This window comes from Danio aesculapii, chromosome 5 (genome assembly GCF_903798145.1).
Source record: "Danio aesculapii chromosome 5, fDanAes4.1, whole genome shotgun sequence".
In the NCBI taxonomy this organism is placed as follows: domain Eukaryota; kingdom Metazoa; phylum Chordata; class Actinopteri; order Cypriniformes; family Danionidae; genus Danio; species Danio aesculapii.
In genome coordinates this window covers 66,675,842-66,696,056 of record NC_079439.1, presented here as the reverse complement: position 1 = coordinate 66,696,056, position 20,215 = coordinate 66,675,842, and the positions used below count along the sequence as shown (strand labels likewise).

The 20,215-nt window shown below is 33.4% G+C and overlaps 1 protein-coding gene across 2 annotated transcripts in view; it reads left to right on the top strand.

Annotated features, from left to right (window-relative positions):
- The first annotated feature begins 9,263 nt into the window (after positions 1–9,263).
- Positions 9,264–20,215, top strand: part of camsap1b (calmodulin regulated spectrin-associated protein 1b) — a 52,395-nt gene continuing 41,443 nt past the window's right edge. For both annotated transcript variants that reach the window (XM_056458742.1, XM_056458741.1), the window contains exons 1-2: positions 9,264–9,399; positions 9,978–10,142. In XM_056458742.1, the coding sequence (XP_056314717.1) occupies positions 9,393–9,399; positions 9,978–10,142 (172 nt within the window). In that variant the 5' untranslated portion in view covers positions 9,264–9,392. The remainder of the gene's footprint in view (positions 9,400–9,977; positions 10,143–20,215) is intronic.

Here is a 20,215-nt window from a genome sequence, read left to right as displayed (position 1 = left end):
GGTTGGCTAGTTGGCAGCCTGGTTTTAGAGGGGTTTTGGCCATTTCCAGGCTGGTTTCCAGCTACTTCCAGCCTGGTCTTAGCTGGTCAGGCTGGAAAATGACCAGCTAAAACCAGCCTGACCAGCTAAGACCAGGCTGGAAATGGCTAAAACCTATCTAAAACCAGGCTGGTCGACCAGCTAAAACCAGCTAACCAGCCCAGGCTGGTTTAAGCTGTTTTTTTCAGTAGGGAAATGATCAACCAGAAGACGTAATTATTTGTTGTTCCTAAAATTTAGATAGGCGACAAGACCTTTGTCAGGTAGTGTAGGATTTTTATGCCTATTGTTATCTTTAATCTATTTTTCAGCTCCATTGTTTCCCTTCACGCTTAATCACTTAAGTCAAATGCAGTAACCAGAAGACTAGGCCTACCTGTTAATTAGGGCAAATATATTCATTATATTGTATATATTGTAAAAATATTTTAGGAGATTTGGCTTCAAAATGTCTTCAAAGACTGGTCTTCAAAAAATATATGTAATTTAAAACTATCGAAGAGGGAGCCCTTTGTAGCCAAGCAAACAGCAACAATACCTCAGGTTTTTTCTCCAAAATCTGAGGTAAAATATCCATTGTTATCACCGTGGAAGTATATTCGAGCAAAAAAAAAAATTAAAAATGTAATATTATGCAAAGGAATAATACACATTAGTCTGTTTTCCCGGTTCATTGTGGAAAGTGCAAAGAAGTTCAGCTTTTTAGTCCGTAAAAGTCAGGGGATTTAATATTTAGCTTAGACTGGGATCCCTGAATATCTCTCCTTGCTGTATCAGTCAAAGTTCGATTAAAACAGGAGAGGGTTTCAGTTCCGTTTTTATTGTTTTGTTCTTTATAGTATAATACTCATTAACTTATTAACTAATAATTATAAATAACTAATTTATAATTATAATTTACTTTATAGTAAGTATTATAATGAATCGTATGAATGACAAACTTGTTAGGATGTGAAATCAATGAGAGGTAAAGTCTTAAAGAGATACAGCTGCGGATAATTGTTGTAACACTGTACAACAAAAAAATAATACTTTTACATTACTGTGAGGGGTATGTTTAGGGTTGGGGTAGGGGTAAGTTAATAAAACACAATTTAATGGGTAATTTAATAAACAATATGAATAATACTCTGTGTAAATACTGTTTTTACATTACTGTGATGGTTAGATTTAGGGTTGGGGTAGGCCGACGTTAATAAAATACAATTATTGAATAATTTAATAAATAATATAAATAATTATCGCTAACTTCCCGCCGCAGCTGTATCCCTTCTAGCACCTGCTGATTAATCGCATCGTCCTGCAGCGCCATCTATACAGTACATATGAAACTCATCAGCGCCATCTGCTGCTGAAAAGACGAATGCACGTGATGCAGTTTATGGAGTATTTACTGTGGATTTTCACCACGATATGGAGACAACAAAGGTTCATTTCAGGTAGGCCTACTTATTTCATGGTCCCCAAAACAAAACTCTCCGTGAATACAGGTGTCAAACTACATTCACCAGACACTTTATTGCTAGTACCAGGTTTGAACATCAAATTTGCCTTCAGAATTGACTAAATTATTCATGGCATACATTCAACATGGCAGCCTACTGGTATCATTCCTCAGAGATTTGGTCGCTGAGGTTTGTGATAAAGTGTTACAAACACAGTATTAAAGAGATAGTTTAATCAAATATGAAACTTGGGTCATCTCCCTACACTTGTTTCAAGCCTGTTTGAGTTTCTTTCTATTTCACAGAAAACAGGATAATTTGAAGAAAACTGGAAACCGGTAAACACTGACTTTTTAGTTAACTCACTGCCATGTTCAAGACACCAGTTTAAGATTATTTGAGCTTCAGGACGAGTTCACTAAACGTGTTTTTAGGCCAAATTTAGGCCAGTGTGCCATCCAATATCGTAGCAGCAGATTTTAAGATTCATCAGACCAGGCAACCAGTCTTCTGGTACATCTTATTAGGCCTGTGTGTGTTTTAGCCTCAGGTTGCTGTTTTTGGCTGATTGTGCTCCTCTTCGGATGCTGTAGCTTATCTACAAGGTTTGACGATTTGTATGTTCAGAGATACTGTTGTTGTATTTCTACTATCTTGAACCAGTCTGGTCATTCTCCACTGACCTCAACAACAACAGATCATTCTCTGTAGACCCTAGAGACGGATATTCAGGAAAATCCCAGTGGATCAGCAGTTTCTGAAATGCAAACCAGCTCGTCTGACAACAACAACCATATCATGTTCAAAGCAAGGCCACTTAGGATTTGTTCATATGACAAAGATGTAAAGATTTGTACTTACAGAATATGGATATTTAGAATTTAGGCCAAACTCAGAAATCTCCCTTCCTTAGCTGAGATACAGATAGTTATAATATTACATAGTAATAATTGATGTTGGGGTTACAACAACATAAACTGTAAAAAAGACTGGAGCCAATGATTCAAGAGTGTTTAGTTTGTTAACACTTTTGATTTGCTTTATAGGAGTTATATACACTGTAAAAAATGTACTGTAATGACAAAAGTCAAGACAACACATTTTTATTCATTTATTCATTTTCTTTTCGGCTTAGTCCCTTTTTTAATCTGGGGTCGCCACAACGGAATGAACCACCAACTTATCCAGCATGTGCTTTATGCAGCGGATGCCTATCCAGCTGCAACCCATCACTGGGAAACATCCATACACGCTCATTCACACTCATACACTCCACTGAAAACCCTAATAAGTTGACTGAACTAAATTAATTGAGTAAACTCGTTGCCTCAATTTAATTGAGTAATGGAGTCTCCCAAAACTTGCATATTTAAGTTTATTTAACTTGCCGGTTTTGTAGACAATACTGAAATTGTTCTGAAATTAAACTGAACAATTTAAGTAGTTACACGCAAGCAAGTTTATATATATATATATATATATATATATATATATATATACAGTATATATATATATATATATATATATATATATATATATATATATATATATATATATATATATATATATATATATATATATATATATATATATATATATATATACAGTAAATGTGTGTGTGTGTGTGTGTGTGTGTGTGCGTGTGCAATAATATACTATGAAAAATGTTTAAATAAATTTTAAACAAAAAACAAGTAGCCATTTATTCACTTTATGATGAATAATTATACCTGAAGCCATTTGTTTTCCGATTTAAAAAAAAACCCCTTGCACTTAAAAGGTTGCACATATTAGAATTTTACAGTCAAAACTACATTTGTGAAAATTACCTATTTCTTTTCAAAGGATTAATTATGATTTTGCGCTCATTACACTTGAAATTTTAAGTTTATGCATTTTCATGGTACATAAGTTAAATGAACTCATATTTTTAAGTGATAAGACCAAAATGCAAAATTTAAGGTTACGTTCAGTCAACTTTACTGAATTGTTTAAGTAAAGACAACATTAGGGTTTACAGTGTACAGCCAATTTAGCCTATTCAATTCACCTATAGCACATGACTTTGGACTTGTGGGCGAAACCAGAACACCTGGAGGAAACCCGCGCCAACACGGGGAGAACATGAAAACTCCACACAGATACGCCAACTGACCCAGCCGGTGCTCGAACCAGCGACATTCTTGCTATGAGGCGATTGTGCTACCCCCTGCGCCACTGTGCTGCCATTAGAGTTTTCCTTTAATGTTAAAAATTATGGTTTGTAGGGCTGAGCGATATGGCGAAAAAAATATAGCAATAAATTTTTTTCATATCAGTCGATATCGATAATTATCACGTTTAAATCTTTATATCTATCAATTTTAAAGGATTTTCTGCATGCCAATCCCTTTGTGCAGCTGATTTAACACATTTTTGTGAAATGTTTTAGCTGTCTGACGATATTAAAAAATAAATAAATAAACAAAAGAACAATCTTAATCATTTTTCAGCATTTACAATTTAATATTTCAACAACCAAAGACAAGTTGTTGTATACATCAGAAAAAAAGGAAAAAAAAAACGTGTTTTTCACGATAAAATGTGATTTAATGGTGACAGAATTTTCAGTTTTGGATGAACTGTCCATGTAAGCATAGACATTTAAAGGTTAAGTTATGCTTTGCACTGTGTGACGCGTCCATCCATTACATAATCAAGTGTATGCAGGTTACTTTACCCTATGGAGTCACTCTCTTGATATATTGCAGGATGCATAAAACCGTGTTATGCGCAGATCTCGGAATATTTACATTCATAATCATTATTGAACAATTATTGAACTGTCATATATCATGATAATTATCGATATCGAATTATCGCCCAGCCCTAATTGTTTGTATAATTAAAATAGGCAGTTCATTACTGTTTATTTTTTACAGTAATTTGATTTCTATTGTCTTCACAGTACTACCACAGTTAAAGTTTCAGGCTGATGGACTGTCGAAGGGCTTGATTTACCTTTTATGTCACCGTTTCATTAAGTAGAAAGCATCTGTTCAGCCTCTGTCCTGGTCCCCAGTCGTCAGACTAATAAATACAGTGTCAATTTAGACAAACATTGATTTCGGAGGACAGTACGATGCACGACCAGATCCCTCCAGGAGATTTTGGGCATGTTTAATGCTACCAAGAGAAATTTATTCTCCCTCCTGTGAATTTTTTCTTTTTCAAATAGTTCCCAAATGATGTTTAACAGAGCAAGTAATTTTTCACAGTATTTCCAATAATAGTTTTTCTTCTGGAGAAAGTCTTATTTGTTTTATTTCAGCTAGAATAAAAGCAGTTTTTAATTAAAAAAAAAACATTTTAAGATCAATATTATTAGATCAATATTAATTCAATCTACAAAACAAACCATCGTTATACAATGTCTTGGCTAATTACCCTAACTTGCCTAATTAATCTAGTTAAGCCTTTAAATGTCACTTTAAGCTGTATAGAAGTGTCTTGAAGTAAAATATTATTTACTGTCATCATGACGAGCATAAAATAAATCAGTTATTAGAAATGAGTTGTTTGCATGTTCTCCCTGCGTTCGTGTGTGTTTCCTCCGGGTGCTCCGGTTTCCCCCACAGTCCAAAGACATGCGGTACAGGTGAATTGGGCAGGCTAAATTGTCCGTAGTGTATGAGTGTGAGTGAGTGTGTGTGGATGTTCCCCAGGGATGTGTTGCAGCTGGAAGGGTATCCGCTGCGTAAAAACGTGCTTTATAAGTTGGCGGTTCATTCCGCTGCGGCGACCCCAGATTAATAAAGGGACTAAGCCGAAAAGAAAATGAATAAATGAATGATGAAATGAGTTATTAAAACTATTACAGTATGTTTAGAAATGTGCTGAAAAAACCTACTGATAAACAGAAATCAAAGGGAAATACACATACACAGGGGCTAATAATTGAGGAGGGCTAATTATTCTGACTTTAACTGTGTATGGGTATTATTGCCTCTGCTTGCTTTAATTACAAGAGCAACAAAAAAATTTGCTTTATCTACTGTATATGTAAAGCCAATAAAGCAGCCTTCTCAAATAAACAGCGGCATGAATGCTTTTAATTTATTACAAAATATCTCCTGAGCCTAAATTCATGCCCACTAACAGAGAACAAGTTCTCAGAGGTAAACTGAAGGATAGAAATGCTATTTAAATTGACTTACAATCAAATTTGTAAGCATCCTGGTCAATTTTCAGCACATCGATGGATTTGCTCTTCAGTGTTTGGACTTTAAGCAGTGAAATTGAAACCACACTGAACTGAACTAAACTCTAAAAACTAGACTGACAGTTTCAATTTATTAGAACTTCCATGTTAAGCTGCTTTGACACAATCTACATTGTAAAAGCGCTATAGAAATAAAGATGAATTGAACTGAATTTCACCCTTGAGAGATACAGTATGGATTCATATATTTTCTTAGCATTCATTTAAATACTGCATCAGCATAAAGTTGCATAATCTATAGTGACCGCGCCTCTGCAGCATGTTTTGGCAGTACAGTTTGGGTGAAGATATATGTCTCCACATTAATAAGTCATAGGCAGTGTGTTTTGCAGTGTTTGTTATTGTGTTGCCTGTAAGACACAAAGCTGGGCAGTGCAGGGAGGTTAAGGATCGCTCTGTGAATCAGTGTTGAGGTGTCATGATGGAAATTCCATATAAAATAATAATAATAATACAAAATGTAATATATACTGAGTGGCACGGTGGCTCATTGGTTAGCACTGTCGCCTCACAGCAAGAAGGTTGCTGGTTCGAGTCCTGGCTGGGCCAGTTTGCCATTTCTGTGTGGAGTTTGCATGTTCTGCTCCGGTTACTCCTACAGCCCAAACACATGCGGTATAGGTGAATTGGATGAACTAAAGTGATCAGTGTATAAGTGTGTGTGTGTGAATGTGAGATTTATGGGTTTTCCCAGTGCTGGGTTGCGGCTGGAAGAGCATCCGCTGCATAAAACATATGCTGGAATAGTTGGCAGTTCATTCCGCTGTGGCGACCCCTGATAAATAAGGGACTTAAGTGAAGCAAAATGAATGAATGAGTTATATATACTTGCAACAATGCAGAAACCAATATTCAGTTCCTTAAAGGGGTAGTTCACTCAAAAATGTAAATATACTCATTATTTACTCAACTTGAAGCAAACCCTTATGAGTCTTTCTGTTGAACACAAAAGAAGATGTTTCAAAAAATGTTGGAAACTGGTAACCAATGACACCAGTAGTAGGAAAAATGAATACTATGGAAGTCATTGGCTACTGGAAACATTCTTCAAAATATCTTATTTTTCTGTTCAACAAAAAAAAAGGCAACCATAAACTTGTTTGGAACAAAAGTAAATAATGACAGAATTTTAGTTTTTGAGTAAACTATCCCTTTAATTCTGCCTGTTAACATTGTTGCATCCAAGAAGAGGGATTTGTCTTCAATTAAACAGCTAAAATCAATGCTGATATGTCTGAACAGAAAGCATATGTACAATATTTATGTACAGTATATGCATCTGAGTGGTGTTGTATCTGTATGTATCTGAATAAATGAAGAAAGGGTAACTAATCAAAGTATTTTCACTATACACCTTGACAATATTGGATTGGAACAAATTTTGCCTGCAGAACTGCTTTAAATATTCATAACCCGGTTTTAACAAGGCACTTTAAACATTCCTCAGAGATTTTGGTTCATATTGGCGTGCAGCATAACACCTGTGATTTAAAACCAGGGTTATTGATTTCTAATAGCTGTTATTTTAAGCTGTAAATGATAACAATGTTATTTTGCATTTGAAAGAAATTACATAAGTAGTTTCCAAAATTACAGGATAAAATTTAAAGCAATCTCAAACAAATAACTAAAATTCAGGTTATGTAAACAACTGTATGTATGTTTGTAGGCTATGTAGGTTATTATCAATAGTTAAAAATGAAATAAATTGCACGGATGTTGGGGGAATAAGAAAATGCTAAAATGCTAAAATGCTATGTAGATTTTCCCCTCTTTCACACCGCACAATTAATTATTTGTATATTTATTTATGTAGGAATTTGTAGATTTATATATACATTTATTTATTTATTTAATGTTTTATTTATGCAGGAATTTGTGTATATATATATTTATTTATTTGCACATTTATTTATTTAATGTTTTATTTATGCAGGAATTTGTGTATATATTTATTTATTTGCATATTTATTTATTTAATGTTTTATTTATGCAGGAATTTGTGTATTTATATATGTATATATATATATATATATATATATATATATATATATATATATATATATATATATATATATATATATATATATATATTTATATTTATTTATTTGCATATTTATTTATTTAATGTTTTATTTATGCAGGAATTTATGTATATATTTATTTATTTGCATATTTATTTATTTAATGTTTTATTTATGCAGGAATTTATGTATATATTTATTTATTTGCATATTTATTTATTTAATGTTTTATTTATGCAGGAATTTGTGTATTTATATATGTATATATATATATATATATATATATATATATATATATATATATATATATATATATATATATATATATATATATATATATATATATTTATATTTATTTATTTGCATATTTATTTATTTAATGTTTTATTTATGCAGGAATTTGTGTATATATTTATTTATTTGCATATTTATTTATTTAATGTTTTATTTATGCAGGAATTTGTGTATATATTTATTTATTCATTTATTTATTTATTTGCATATTTATTTATTTACTGTTTTATTTATGCAGAAATCTGTATATTTATTTATTCATTTATTTATTTATTTACATATTTATTTATTTACTGTTTTGTTCATGCAGAAATTTGTATATTTATTTATTTATTTATTTGCATATTTATTTATTTATTGTTTAATTTATGTAGGAATTTGTATAGATTTATATATACATTTATTTATTTGCATATTTGTTTTTTATTGTTTTATTTATGCAGGAATTTGTATATTTATTTATTTATTTATTTATCTGCATATTTATTGTTTTATTATTGCAGGGATTGGAATATTTATTTATTTATTTATTTAATTATTTACTTGTTTATTTAATGATTTATTTATGCAGGAATTTGTAGATTTATATATACATTTATTTATTTTTTTGGGTATTTATTTTTTATTTAATGATATATTTATGCAGGAATTTGTAGATTTATGTATACATTTATTTATTTGTTTGGGTATTTATTTTTTATTTAATGTTTTATTTATGCAGGAATTTGTATATTTATTCATTTGCATATTAATTTATTGTTTTATTTATGCAGGGATTTGTATATTTATTTATTTATTGTTTTATTTATGCAGGGACTTGTAGATCTGTTTACTTATTAATTAATTTATTTATTTGCGTATTTATTTATTTATTGTGTTATTTGTTTATATTAATTTATGCAGAAATTTGTAGATTTATATATACATTTATTTATTTATTGATTTGCAGGTTTCTTCCTCCATAGATCATCCTTTAAGTAGGCTATTTCTGATTATCTTTTAAAAACACAGGTAAAACAGAACTGTAATGACAAAATCCCCTAAAACAAAACAGTAATAACAAATGTCTGCATACCTTTCACCCTCAACAGCAAACCGTGAATAATAAGCGTTAAAAAACGTACAAAGTTAGTCAGTGTGTTATTTTGAAGTGTGCTGTATAGTAAGGGCTGTTCTGAATCCACACTCAGTAGGGTTTGTCATTCATCCACCGACACTCGTATTTGCTCGGACTAAACGTGGCCTCATGATTCCCCTCGGAGCCTTTTACCCCTTTCTCTCATCTCTCACCCACAGATTTGACAGAGTGGATTGTTGATAAATCATTAGATGGAAGGTACGTTGCTGTAAAAGCGTCTGTTTTCTTGAATTGCCGACAATAGGGCTGTTGTTTAGCTGCGGTTTGCTAGTCCACCTCTCATTAAGCAGCATTAGCTGTTAGCCGATTCTAACTGTTTCAGTCAAAACATGCAAACCAGTTTACGGTCAATACAGCAACCCTCACAGATGGTGAAATCTACCTTTACATGTGAGTGTTTCAACATTTTGATACAGCATTTTGCTGTTTATTAGCTACCTGGGCGATGGCTAGCTAGTTACTTTGCATATAAACTAATCACAGACTAGCTTATCTTGTTTTGTCAGGGAACGGGCGGTTAGGATTGTTTTCTCTGGTAGCTGTTTTTAATAAATGTACATTTTGTTAGCGTCTAATTTTTTTTCACAAATATAAGTGGATACTAGTTCTGGAATAAAATACACGCTCGTGGGCTAACGTTAGTTAAGTTAGCTTTGACGCTAAAGAAATGAGTTACAGCTTCCAATGCATGATATGGAGGTTATAAATCGCCACATGCCTCAATTAAAGGGTCATCTGGATTGTTTGATAGTGCTTTTTCCCTTGTGTGTTTGCAGACGGTGGTCTCGGGATGGACGCGGAGCTGGGTGCTGACAGTTCCCGCAGAAAGATGGAGGCGGCGGGCGAGGCGCTGGAGATCGTGCCGCTGGAAATGTATGATTCAGCCCGAGCCAAAATAGCGGCTAATCTGCGGTGGCTGTTCGCCAAAGCCTTCGGTATCGGTGAGTTGATTTGCTTGTGTTTATGAATGAAACAGGATGGAGGTACAAGTCGCTTTATTAACTCCTTGTGATGTGTAATCAAAGACAGACAGGCAGAGCTGCTCACTGTGGGTTTCCCACCTGATACCTTCACTCTACCATGGTACTGACTGATCATCATCATCATTATCATGTTGTTGTTGTTGTGGTGTTGGTAACGTTAAGTGTCCAAAAAAAGAGAAAGAATTTCAGTTTCCCATGCTTGAATACATGTGTTGTTGTTTTTGCACAGTACTAACGTTACTAGGATACCATGCTCCTACAGTAGTAACTGTTGTATTGCTATTATGCATTGGTACCTTAATGGATGATACTGTCTATAATACTGATAGTTGTGTACTAAGGAATTAAGATTTAAGTAAAGTTGATTTTATATTCACACATCTAGACTTTCTGCTTAATAATATAATTTCAGAAAAAGTATTCTTTGCTAATTCTAAATAGTGAAATCATATTAGCAACCAATGACTATCAAAGTACAACATTTTTCAAAACAACATTAGCACAATAAATTACCTGTGAAGTCATACTTGCATGTTATCTCAGTCCAAATATTCAAAGTACCATGGTAAACATTATAGGGAGTGTATCACAAGTTGTCACTGAACAAATGTGCAAATATAACCCAACTTTACCTCATTCTGTTGTATTGCTATTATACAGCGGTAGTTTAATGGATGATACTGTACATAATATTGAAAGTTATGTACCAAGAAATTAAGACTGAGGTAAAGTTGATTTTATTTTCGCATGTTTAATATAATTTTAGAAAGTATTCTTTGCTAATTCAAAACGAGGAAATCATATTAGCAGCCAATGACTGTCAAAGCACAGCAGTTTTCACAGGCAATGAAATAGTGCTGATGATGTTTTAAAGTCATACCTGTATGTCATTTCAGTCCGAATATTCAAAGTAGCGTGTCACAAGTTGTCACTGTTGATAAACGAATGAATGTGTGTGTATATAAAACCAAATTTACCTCAGTGGAATTAAGGTTTAGTACTTAAAGGGGTTTCAAAAGATTACTGTAGCGGCATTGTACTTTTGGCAATTATCTGGGTTGAGTGAAGACACACTAGTTCTTCATATTTATTATTTAATTTTGTAATTTTGCAATGAAATAGATATAGGTTGCTGATTTGGCAATAAATTAACTACAGTTTTTTTGTTATTTAATAATAAACTTTCTTTGAATAAGGATATAATTCCACATTTTACTGTTATATTGTAGAATTATTAATACCATTTTTGATTCTATTACAAAATACTAGATAAACGAGATTAATATTTGTAAACCTGTTTTATATTTTTGTCTGTTTTAAATTTCTTTTTCTTTCTAATTCATTTTAGCAATCAAAATGTTTGTCCCTTTTTAAAAACATAATACTTATTATTAGCAAAGTGAAGTCAAGTATGGTTTTACCTCATTTAGGTATCGAACGCAGGAGAGAGCCATGTTTATTCACTCCCCATACATTCAATTGCTGTAAGTACTGGAAGTCAAACATTGAGGTAAAGTTGGTTTTATATTCGCACATTCGTTCAGAGACAGCAAAGTACTATGGTACTTTGAATATTCGGACTGAAATGATATTTAAGTATGACTTAAAAAAACAACATTAGCACCATTTAATTGACTGAACAATGTTGTACTTTGATGCTAATATGATTTCACTATTTAGTTTACTATATAATTAGCAAAGAATACTTTTATTTGAGATTATAAAATAGCCATAAGTTGCTGATGTGGCAATAAATAAATAAATATTTGAGATTATATTATTGATGAGAAAGTCTGAATGTGCGAATATAAAACTAACTTTACCTCAATGAATCTAGAACCTTTGGTTTTAAAGTCGTACTCCCTAACCATTTCTTAAACAAGTTTTAACAGTGGTTTAAGATTTAACACAAGAAACAATTAAGGATATTACGAAGTAAGTTATTTTCTGTCCGATTTATAGCTGTTCAAAATGAAAGAACAATTTTGCAGTAATTAAATAAATAAGTAAATAAATAATTATTATTTTATAATAATTTTTTATGAATTATTTCGAGTAGTACATTCTAGGGATGCTCTGATCAATCGGCCAGAGATCGGTATTGGCCGATAATTACATTTCATGACTCGATCGGTACTCGCTAATCTGGCCAATCTTTTGAAGCGATCGCAGGTGTTTGTTTAGGAGTTTACAAGCAGAGGATTCATAAGAACTGATTTTTTTTTTACATATCAGAACTGAAACTGAACTGTTTTCAACAATATTGCAAGTTCATTAAAAACCTGGCTGGAAATATTTGGGAAATAAAAAAAAATATATATATATTTTTAATATTTGATAACATAATTTATTGTAATAAACGGTAGTTTATGGACTGATTTCCTTTTAGTAAAGAAGTAATGGATTTATATGTGTGTATTTTAACCTGTACATCAAATATGCGCTCCAATCTTTATCAAGACGAGCTGAATTCTTTTTCCATCATTTGCAATGTTTCCAAATTGCTTTGTTAGTCATTTTTCCTACCAATTTTTTGTATCTGTTTTATCAATGATTTTCTGTAAAGCTTCTTCTGACCATGACATGTCCACACTAATTGGTTATGAGACATGTTTAAGGAGTTATATGCAACATCTTTAATTTATTCTCTTAGGTAAGGCAAGATCTCCACTTAAATATCATAGTTGGAGGGAAAATGCGCTTTATACATTATAAAGCTTGAAGCATCAGAATTGGTACTCGGTATCGGCTAAAAAACTCTAGATCGGAGCATCCCTAATACATTCCAATGTAATTTAAATTCAATATAATCTTCAAGTTAATCTTAAAATTCAATATATCTTCAAGTTAAACCAAACCTTTATTTCGACATGCTTGGCTTTTCATGTACGTGACATACTGAAATAATGTCCCAAAAGAAAGAGTAAAATGCTCAAGAAGTAACTCTTAGGGCAGCTCTGTAGATGATCTCCTCAATCATCTCCTCAAATAGTCAGACAGCAGATGCTGGAAACACCACAAACATCACGCACATGCTTGAGTATATTTAGTCAACGCCAATCACACTCATTCAGTCCACATTGCTATTTGATTAGGTATGTGTACAGCACAACTTCACCCAAAATGTGTGCAGTTTTATATCATTGTGTTCTATACAATAGCTTCTGTGTTATAAGAGCTATACCTTTTTACCGTTTCCACAGTTTACTCTGTTTTTGTCATTGCTGAATTTTTTTTATTGCACAGAGCCAATTTATACAGAATCTGTATGTTGTCCACAATTGAAATGTCTAAGAAGAGTGGTCAACTCCTCTTCTCTTTGTCCACTTACAGTAAATGATGTAAATGCCCAGTAATAGCAGTCTGTGGGATACATGAGTGAGTGTGGATGTTTTGGCTGGGAGGGCATCAGTCTGAGTCCCCTGTTGTGCTGTTTGACAGTCAGGATCAAAAGCATTTGTCTCATTTGCAGTGCTTGCACAATTGAAATGTTGTGGATGGACAGGAAGGGTTTTCTTAATTCCACCAACTCCCTGTGTCAGCAGATATAGAGCGCTCACCGTGTTATGTTGTTTTCATGCACCCGATCTGTTAAATGAGTAATTCCCCCATAATTGAGAATTTGTTGTTTCAATCACTTTATATGTGGTGGAGTTTAGCATCACGTTAAGGCTGCTGCTGGCTTGTTACAAACATAAATGCATTATTACTTATTGCAATTCTTCTGAAGATGTATTACCACTTTTTTGTGAGAAGATAATCACTAGCATGCTGCACATTTTATAAATAAAAGTAAAACATTCCTGTTTCTTTAAGGTGTTTCCATTTCTTTCCGTGCATGTTAACTATACACATAAGCACTGATTGAAATGGCCTTGTGGCTGACAATGTTTCAATAATGATGATGCATAATCTCTAAATTTAGGGTTAACATGGTGGAAAACGCAATGACCAGCAGCCATATTGCTCCAGGAATATTTTTAGCCTCTGCTCCAGTATCGGTCACTAATGACTTTTACACATGAGAAGCAACGTGTGTGGGCAAAATCAGACTTTATATAAATAAGTGGGCCTTTTTGCCATTCTTTGAATAAATATATTAAGTTAGTTTGTCTTTCTAGGCTGATTTATGGTGGTACCAAAAAGTTACACACAAGATCCATCTAGATCATACAGCTGCTGGTCTCATACAGCTGGAAAGGGATAGTATTGGAGGATGTATTCAAGTATAGACTCGCTGATCTGTACCTACTGTAACAATAAGACACTCAGTCTGTTGCTGGCTGAAATATAAATGTGGCTTGTAGGACTCTTGACCTCATTTTACAGCTGAGGGAACGGTCTCTCTGCTGTTGAATCTTTGATTGACTCAACTGCTTTTCCTGGGTGTGTCAGTTTGACATAATAGTGATGGGTTATAAAAATGTAATTATCACCTTTTTTTTTTTGGTAAATATTGGAATTATTTCATTACTGAAAGTGTCAGATGCAAGCTTGTCTGTAGGTTGATGTTTTAAATGCAGATTGTTACTGTACTATTATCATTGGGATAATAATGATATTAAAAACAACATTTATTTCTGTTCTGGATCCTGTTTCTCAGGGTTTTTCCTTTAGTAAATGGTTAAAGTGGAGCTGTTTCAGTCCAGTAATTGGCCTGAATGGAGATGAAGGCCACGTGCCTCTTTACTGTCAGAAGTGGCCCAGATTTGGATAGTCTCTTTTTATTCTGCTCCTCACTGTTTTGAATGTCCAAGCGACTTCTTTGTTTGTTTGTTTATTTTCTTTTTTATTAAATACAAATGATTGATCCATTTATTTAAATGGATAGTTCACTTAAAAATGTTAATTTGCTCCTCCTTAGGCATTCCAAAATGTAGGAATTTTTATTAATTAGTTCATTTTCCTTCAGCTTAGTCCCTTATTTATCAGGGGTCACCACAGTGAATTTTCACCTTTAGTAAATGCAGTAAATTTTTACCTCAAACAATATGGTCCCAGCAGATTGATTGATATAAGCCGAGATGACTGGAAATTAGGGCTTTTGCAGTCCTTGATTCATTTGTTTTGTTCATTTATGGTTTTTCCTTGTGCTTACTAAAGGCTGATTTATATTTTGCATCAAGTGCACGCGTATGGTTCGACACAGCCTTCATGTGGTCGTATACTCCTCGCTGTGGCTGATGCTGACGCTGATACGCACCTCTCAAAAAAATGTAACAACATGTCACAACGATGCGTAGCGCAAGCTCTGTGATTGGTCAGCTTGGTAGCGGTGATGAGTGTGGGCGGGGCTGAGAGCCGCGAGCCCGATGGAAGGCATCACGGCGATCACTCGACGCAGAAGTATAAACCAACCTTAAGAGTGAGTGATTAAATCTAGCCTAGAACATCATCTGCTCTTCAAAACTAAGCTCCTAATCGATTTCAGAGAGAATCGCAATGCGTTCATAAAACCTGAGAATCGATCCATGAACCACAAAACATTGATTTATTGTCCTAGATTTATGAACTAGAAGAGTTTGTTTAATTCAACAACAACAAAAAAAGTAAAGCAGCAATTATTTTTTTTACAGTGCAATCATGTTCACAACAGTCTGGAGCGAAAGCTTCCTGTCGCAAAGCCTATTTAACACCAAGCGTGTAAGCATCCCTCTTTTTTTTTTTTTTTTTGGCATCCTTGTTAACACATTAGTTCATTTACACTACATGCCAAGGTGGCAAAGCAGTGAGTAGCAGGAGCATAAGTGGCAATGCCATAATTGATTTGGGTCTATTTTTGCTGCACAACCCTTTGCTGCAGTGTGTTGTTCTTGGTCAAAATGTACCCAAATTTACATAATGGACAGTTTTTAGTAAGTCTATTTGGAAAAAGGTCTCACAATAGAGCATACTTGCCTACATTTACACCAGGGCTGTGCAATTTAGGAAAAAAATATCTAATTGCGAATTTTTATTTATTTCTTTATTTTTTAAAGATATTATATTTGATTTACGATTTAATTTTGTATTCAAGCTTCAGCTCCATAAACTGTAAGCCATGACTACAATTCTGCGACAGCTCTTAAAAACTACCTGTTTTTTTTTTTTTGATGTCTGTGACCTTAAAACCAAAATAAATGTTTTTCATTGATATTAATTTGTCTATTAATTCTTCTGAAGCAGCAGACGCTATCATCCTGTCAGCCCTGTCCTGTTGGTTTTCTTTTTTTTTTTTTTTATTGTGGATGTAGTTGGGTTGTACATTTCTGATTGGGCAGACCTAAAGTGTGCTCGCTCAATTGGCTAGTAAGGCTGTCACACACAACTGGTGATCGGTCGATTTCTCCTACCTTGTCAGATTGTCCTACAGTACCTTCCCTTCAAAAAGTAGGTAGCACCTTTTGATGAGGCAAATGCTACTCATTAGATTTTGCTACTAGTGTAAATTTTAATGTGGATTAGTGTGATATGAAGCTGTAATATCGCCCTAACCTACCTAATCGCTAACCCCAACTTCAGAACCATTCAATTACAGTGTTTGTAGCATAATCTGATGGGTTGGATATAATGTCAGGACATCTGTTGTTACTAGACATGGGTTGGTATAAGATTCTGATGGTATGATAACCTTGGATAAAAATATCACGGTTTCACGGTATTGTGATTACTGCTCTAAAATATATTCTTTTTAAATGTCTGGGTAAAAAATAACTAAAACTTTTTTTTCCCTTTGAAGGCTAAATAATTCAAATGAATCATTGACTTCTGCTGTCTTTATTTTTATTACAATATCTTTGGATATCTTTTCTGCTGGAGATATTGTTGTCCTAAAAATAAAAAACAAAAAATAAACGTGAACAAAATCTTACACATCCATTAGGAACGGTATATTTATCATCCCATGCCTATTTGTTACACATTTTCTCTGGGCAAGGGAAATGAAATAATACATATATATTTCATATCGCAGCCCACAGTCCTAATTTACACTATGCAAGCCACAGTTCAGATGCATGACGAACGCTACTCGTGTGAACTGTGAAAGCAGATTTGACAGTTGTTTGTTTCACTTCTCTGTAAACTATGGCTATGTGTTGCTGCTACATCTGAAAGTATCTAAAAAAACATATTTAATAACATGGGTTAAATCCAAACTTACCTCATGACTTCAGTCGAGTTTCTGAAATAGATTCTACTGTGAGATTATTATAATAGTCACGTTGAATCAATAAAAGCAGTTAAATCCTCTTTCTGGATCCCTTCTTTGCAGTGCATTTGCAGTTTCTGTAAGAGAGCGCCCTCTGGCTTTCGGAGTAGATTTACTACTGATCACAGAACCGTGCTTTCCTGACAAAGATTTGCTAAATCACTTTTGCTAAATCATGATTTCGATTTAATTTAGATTTATCATGCAGTACGTTGATTAAAAAGGCCAAAAATCAATATATTAGTATTGCAGATATTCCAGTACACATAACTACAATAATATAATCACTCTCATGTGTCTCAGTTGTATAATATGCTAGAAATCTGCTGTATTAACACTTTACTGTGCTGACCATTACGTACCAGACTTTAAACAATCCATGCTTGTGGCAGACGGGTTTGTAACAATGCAGGAAGCTCCACGTGGCATTTCAGAGGAGGCAGGTGTGTGTGCATGATGGATGATTGGACCCAGTGCCTTCATGTTTAATGATATCGTTCTCCTGGGGGATACTGGTGCTGAGGGTGTGGATGGAACACCGGGTATAAAGACTAGGACACGTCTGGCCTTTCTCCCCTCTATTTGAGCCGTGTGGTTGCAGCCAGACCACAGCTGCCACAGCTCATCTGCATCTGCACCGGAGAACTCGTGAACAGAGCTGGGCCCCATGGCTTGCTTTTCACACCATCACTCTATTGTCTAGCTAGCACATAAATGGCAACAAAGCAAGGAATTGCTGGCAGATTGCGTCTAATACCAGGCATAGAACTTTGTAGCGACAATTAATAGTGGAAAAAATAGGGCTGCATGATAGTGGAATAAAATGCGATGTTGTTGTTGAGTGTTGCGATAATGATATTACTTAAGATAGGACATTTCCCTTGAAGAAAAACAAGATTTTTATTTGTTATAGTTTTTACTAGTTATTAAATAATTTATATTTTTAATGATATTAAAATAAACGGGTAAAATGTTTTCCAGATCTAATTCTAATTCAGACAAAAAGGCAAGTGTCTAGGTGCAAACATTTAGCCTTTATAACATTGCATGAGTGTAAACCTGCAGATATTCTGATTGGTTGTTGTCATTTTCCTCATTTTCATCTCAACTCCACCCATTAGTGGGATCACCTTTGGGCCGCTTCAGCCAATAGCAGAACAGCAACAACTGGGTAGGTGGGGATAAAGATTGTAAGGCTACATCTGATTGGTCAGTTTTAGATAAATAACCAATGCATAAAATAAATGTAATTTATCACATATGTCTGCGATGCGTACATTACATATAATGTTATTACGATAATGATAATTTTACAATATATTGTGCAGCCTTTGAAAACATCAGTTTCAGCATCAATATTTCAATGCGTAGATCTGCAATATTCACATCGCAGGATCTGCAATGTCAAGTACATCACAATTGGGTTATCGCAAAGTTTAAGTGAAAGATTTTCATTTCATGTGCCTTTAGGACCTGTGACTATGTAAGATTTCAAGCAAATTTAAACCAAGAAGTCAGAGTTCGAAACGAAGATTTAAGGTATTAAATTTAGGGGGTGTAATGGATTACGGTTGATTCATGTGGATTACAACTCACGGTTTGGAACACACGTGACCCGCGTATTAATATTTTTATTTTTTACTGGTAGATTAATCCTAAATTTGTAACGATTGCAGAAAGATCGCCTATTGTGTCATTCAGGTCACGTGTATGAATGCATTTAGGCTTTCCTGTAAAATATAATGATGACGGAAAATGCAGTGGTGGGTTATTTGGGATGTGGTGGGTTTCTTAGGTTATTAAAGGTGTTTAGCCTGCATTAATGCATTCAGTGTAAGCTGCACGATTAATCATTAAAAGAACAAGATCTCAACACCCAGGCAACATAAATGATAAATTATGGTCATTTGCATATGTTTATTAATCCTAAAAGATTGAGTCTTTAGTCTTTTGAGTTAGTTATGAAGTTACAAACAGTCAAATAACACAAGTACTGGGATAACAGTTTATAGTTTATCACCATCATATGCATTTAACTTGACGCTCAAAAAGCAAAGTTATTGACATTATTTATCCAATAGGTGGCGTCAAACCAATAGCCATAAAAAATATGCCATTGAATAATTATTCGAATATGTTACATTTAATAATGAAGCATTAAGTTTTATGAGTGAATAATTTAATCATTTATGAAAAATGCGACTAAAAATAAATATGAGTTGTACAAATTATAATGTTAGATTTCTACGTTTAGCGTCATCAGCAACAGTAGTAGTTTTTTTTCCCATAGCTCTGAATATTTTACTATATGTTTATATTTAGCTGATTATATCTTCATTTTATTTTTGATAATATTACAGGCTCCAGGTTCTGTTTGTCATAGCTAAAAGTTTGTTACAGTACTGTTTTTGTAATAAATGGAATGCAAATTACATTTGTCTTCTCCCCTTTTTGGCTGATCCGAAAAATGGTCCGATCCGTGACTTAAAAACCACACTGTGATCGGAACCATGAGATTTGTGATCCATTACACCACAAATTAAATTATCTATACAATGAAGACTATACAGTGTTATTGAATTTCTGTTCCTCTACTGTTAGATTCTGCAGAAAACCATAAAACTGTTTATTTTATTTGTATCTTTTTTCAGTTATATTCATCAATGATTTACATTTTGTTTATTATATGAATTATATTATATTTGTATAATAAATTATTTGTTTATGGTTTATTATTGTTGATTATATTCAGATATTGTTGATTATATTCAGATATTCCTCCCTACAAAATAATCCCAATCTAAAATTGATTTCTTTCCAAATATAGATGTAGTTGATCTTC